The 415-nt window shown below is 69.2% G+C and overlaps 1 protein-coding gene across 1 annotated transcript in view; it reads right to left on the minus strand.

Annotated features, from left to right (window-relative positions):
* The window catches only part of LOC102368829 (forkhead box protein D3-like), a gene marked incomplete at its 5' end in the record, with an annotated part of 6,330 nt that extends 5,918 nt beyond the window's left edge, over positions 1–412 (minus strand). Inside the window, one exon of the mRNA XM_025207063.1 lies at positions 5–412. Coding sequence (XP_025062848.1) covers positions 5–412 — 408 coding nt within the window. The remainder of the gene's footprint in view (positions 1–4) is intronic.
* Positions 413–415: the final 3 nt, after the last annotated feature.

Below are 415 nucleotides of genomic sequence, written 5' to 3' on the forward strand. Positions count from 1 at the left end.
CGGCGGGCGGGATGTAGGGGTACTGCAGCGCGGCGGCCGCGGCCGGGTGCGGGTAGGCGCCGGGGTGCAGGCCGTAGGGCCGGCCGTAGGGGCCGGCCAGGCCGTAGGCGCCGAAGCCCTGCATCATGAGCGCCGTCTGGTCCCGCAGGTGCTCCTGCTGGTGCCGCTTGAAGCGCTTGCGGCGGCGCAGGAAGGAGCCGTTGTCGAACATGTCCTCGGACTGCGGGTCCAGCGTCCAGTAGTTGCCCTTGCCCGGGTTGCCCGGCTCGCGGGGGATCTTGACGAAGCAGTCGTTGAGCGAGAGGTTGTGGCGGATGCTGTTCTGCCAGGCCGGGAACTTCTCCCGGTAGTAGGGGAAGCGGTTGCTGATGAACTCGCAGATGCCGCTCAGCGTCAGCTTCTTCTGCGGGCTCTG

Source organism: Alligator sinensis, unplaced genomic scaffold (genome assembly GCF_000455745.1).
Source record: "Alligator sinensis unplaced genomic scaffold, ASM45574v1 scaffold781_1, whole genome shotgun sequence".
NCBI classification, from domain to species: domain Eukaryota; kingdom Metazoa; phylum Chordata; order Crocodylia; family Alligatoridae; genus Alligator; species Alligator sinensis.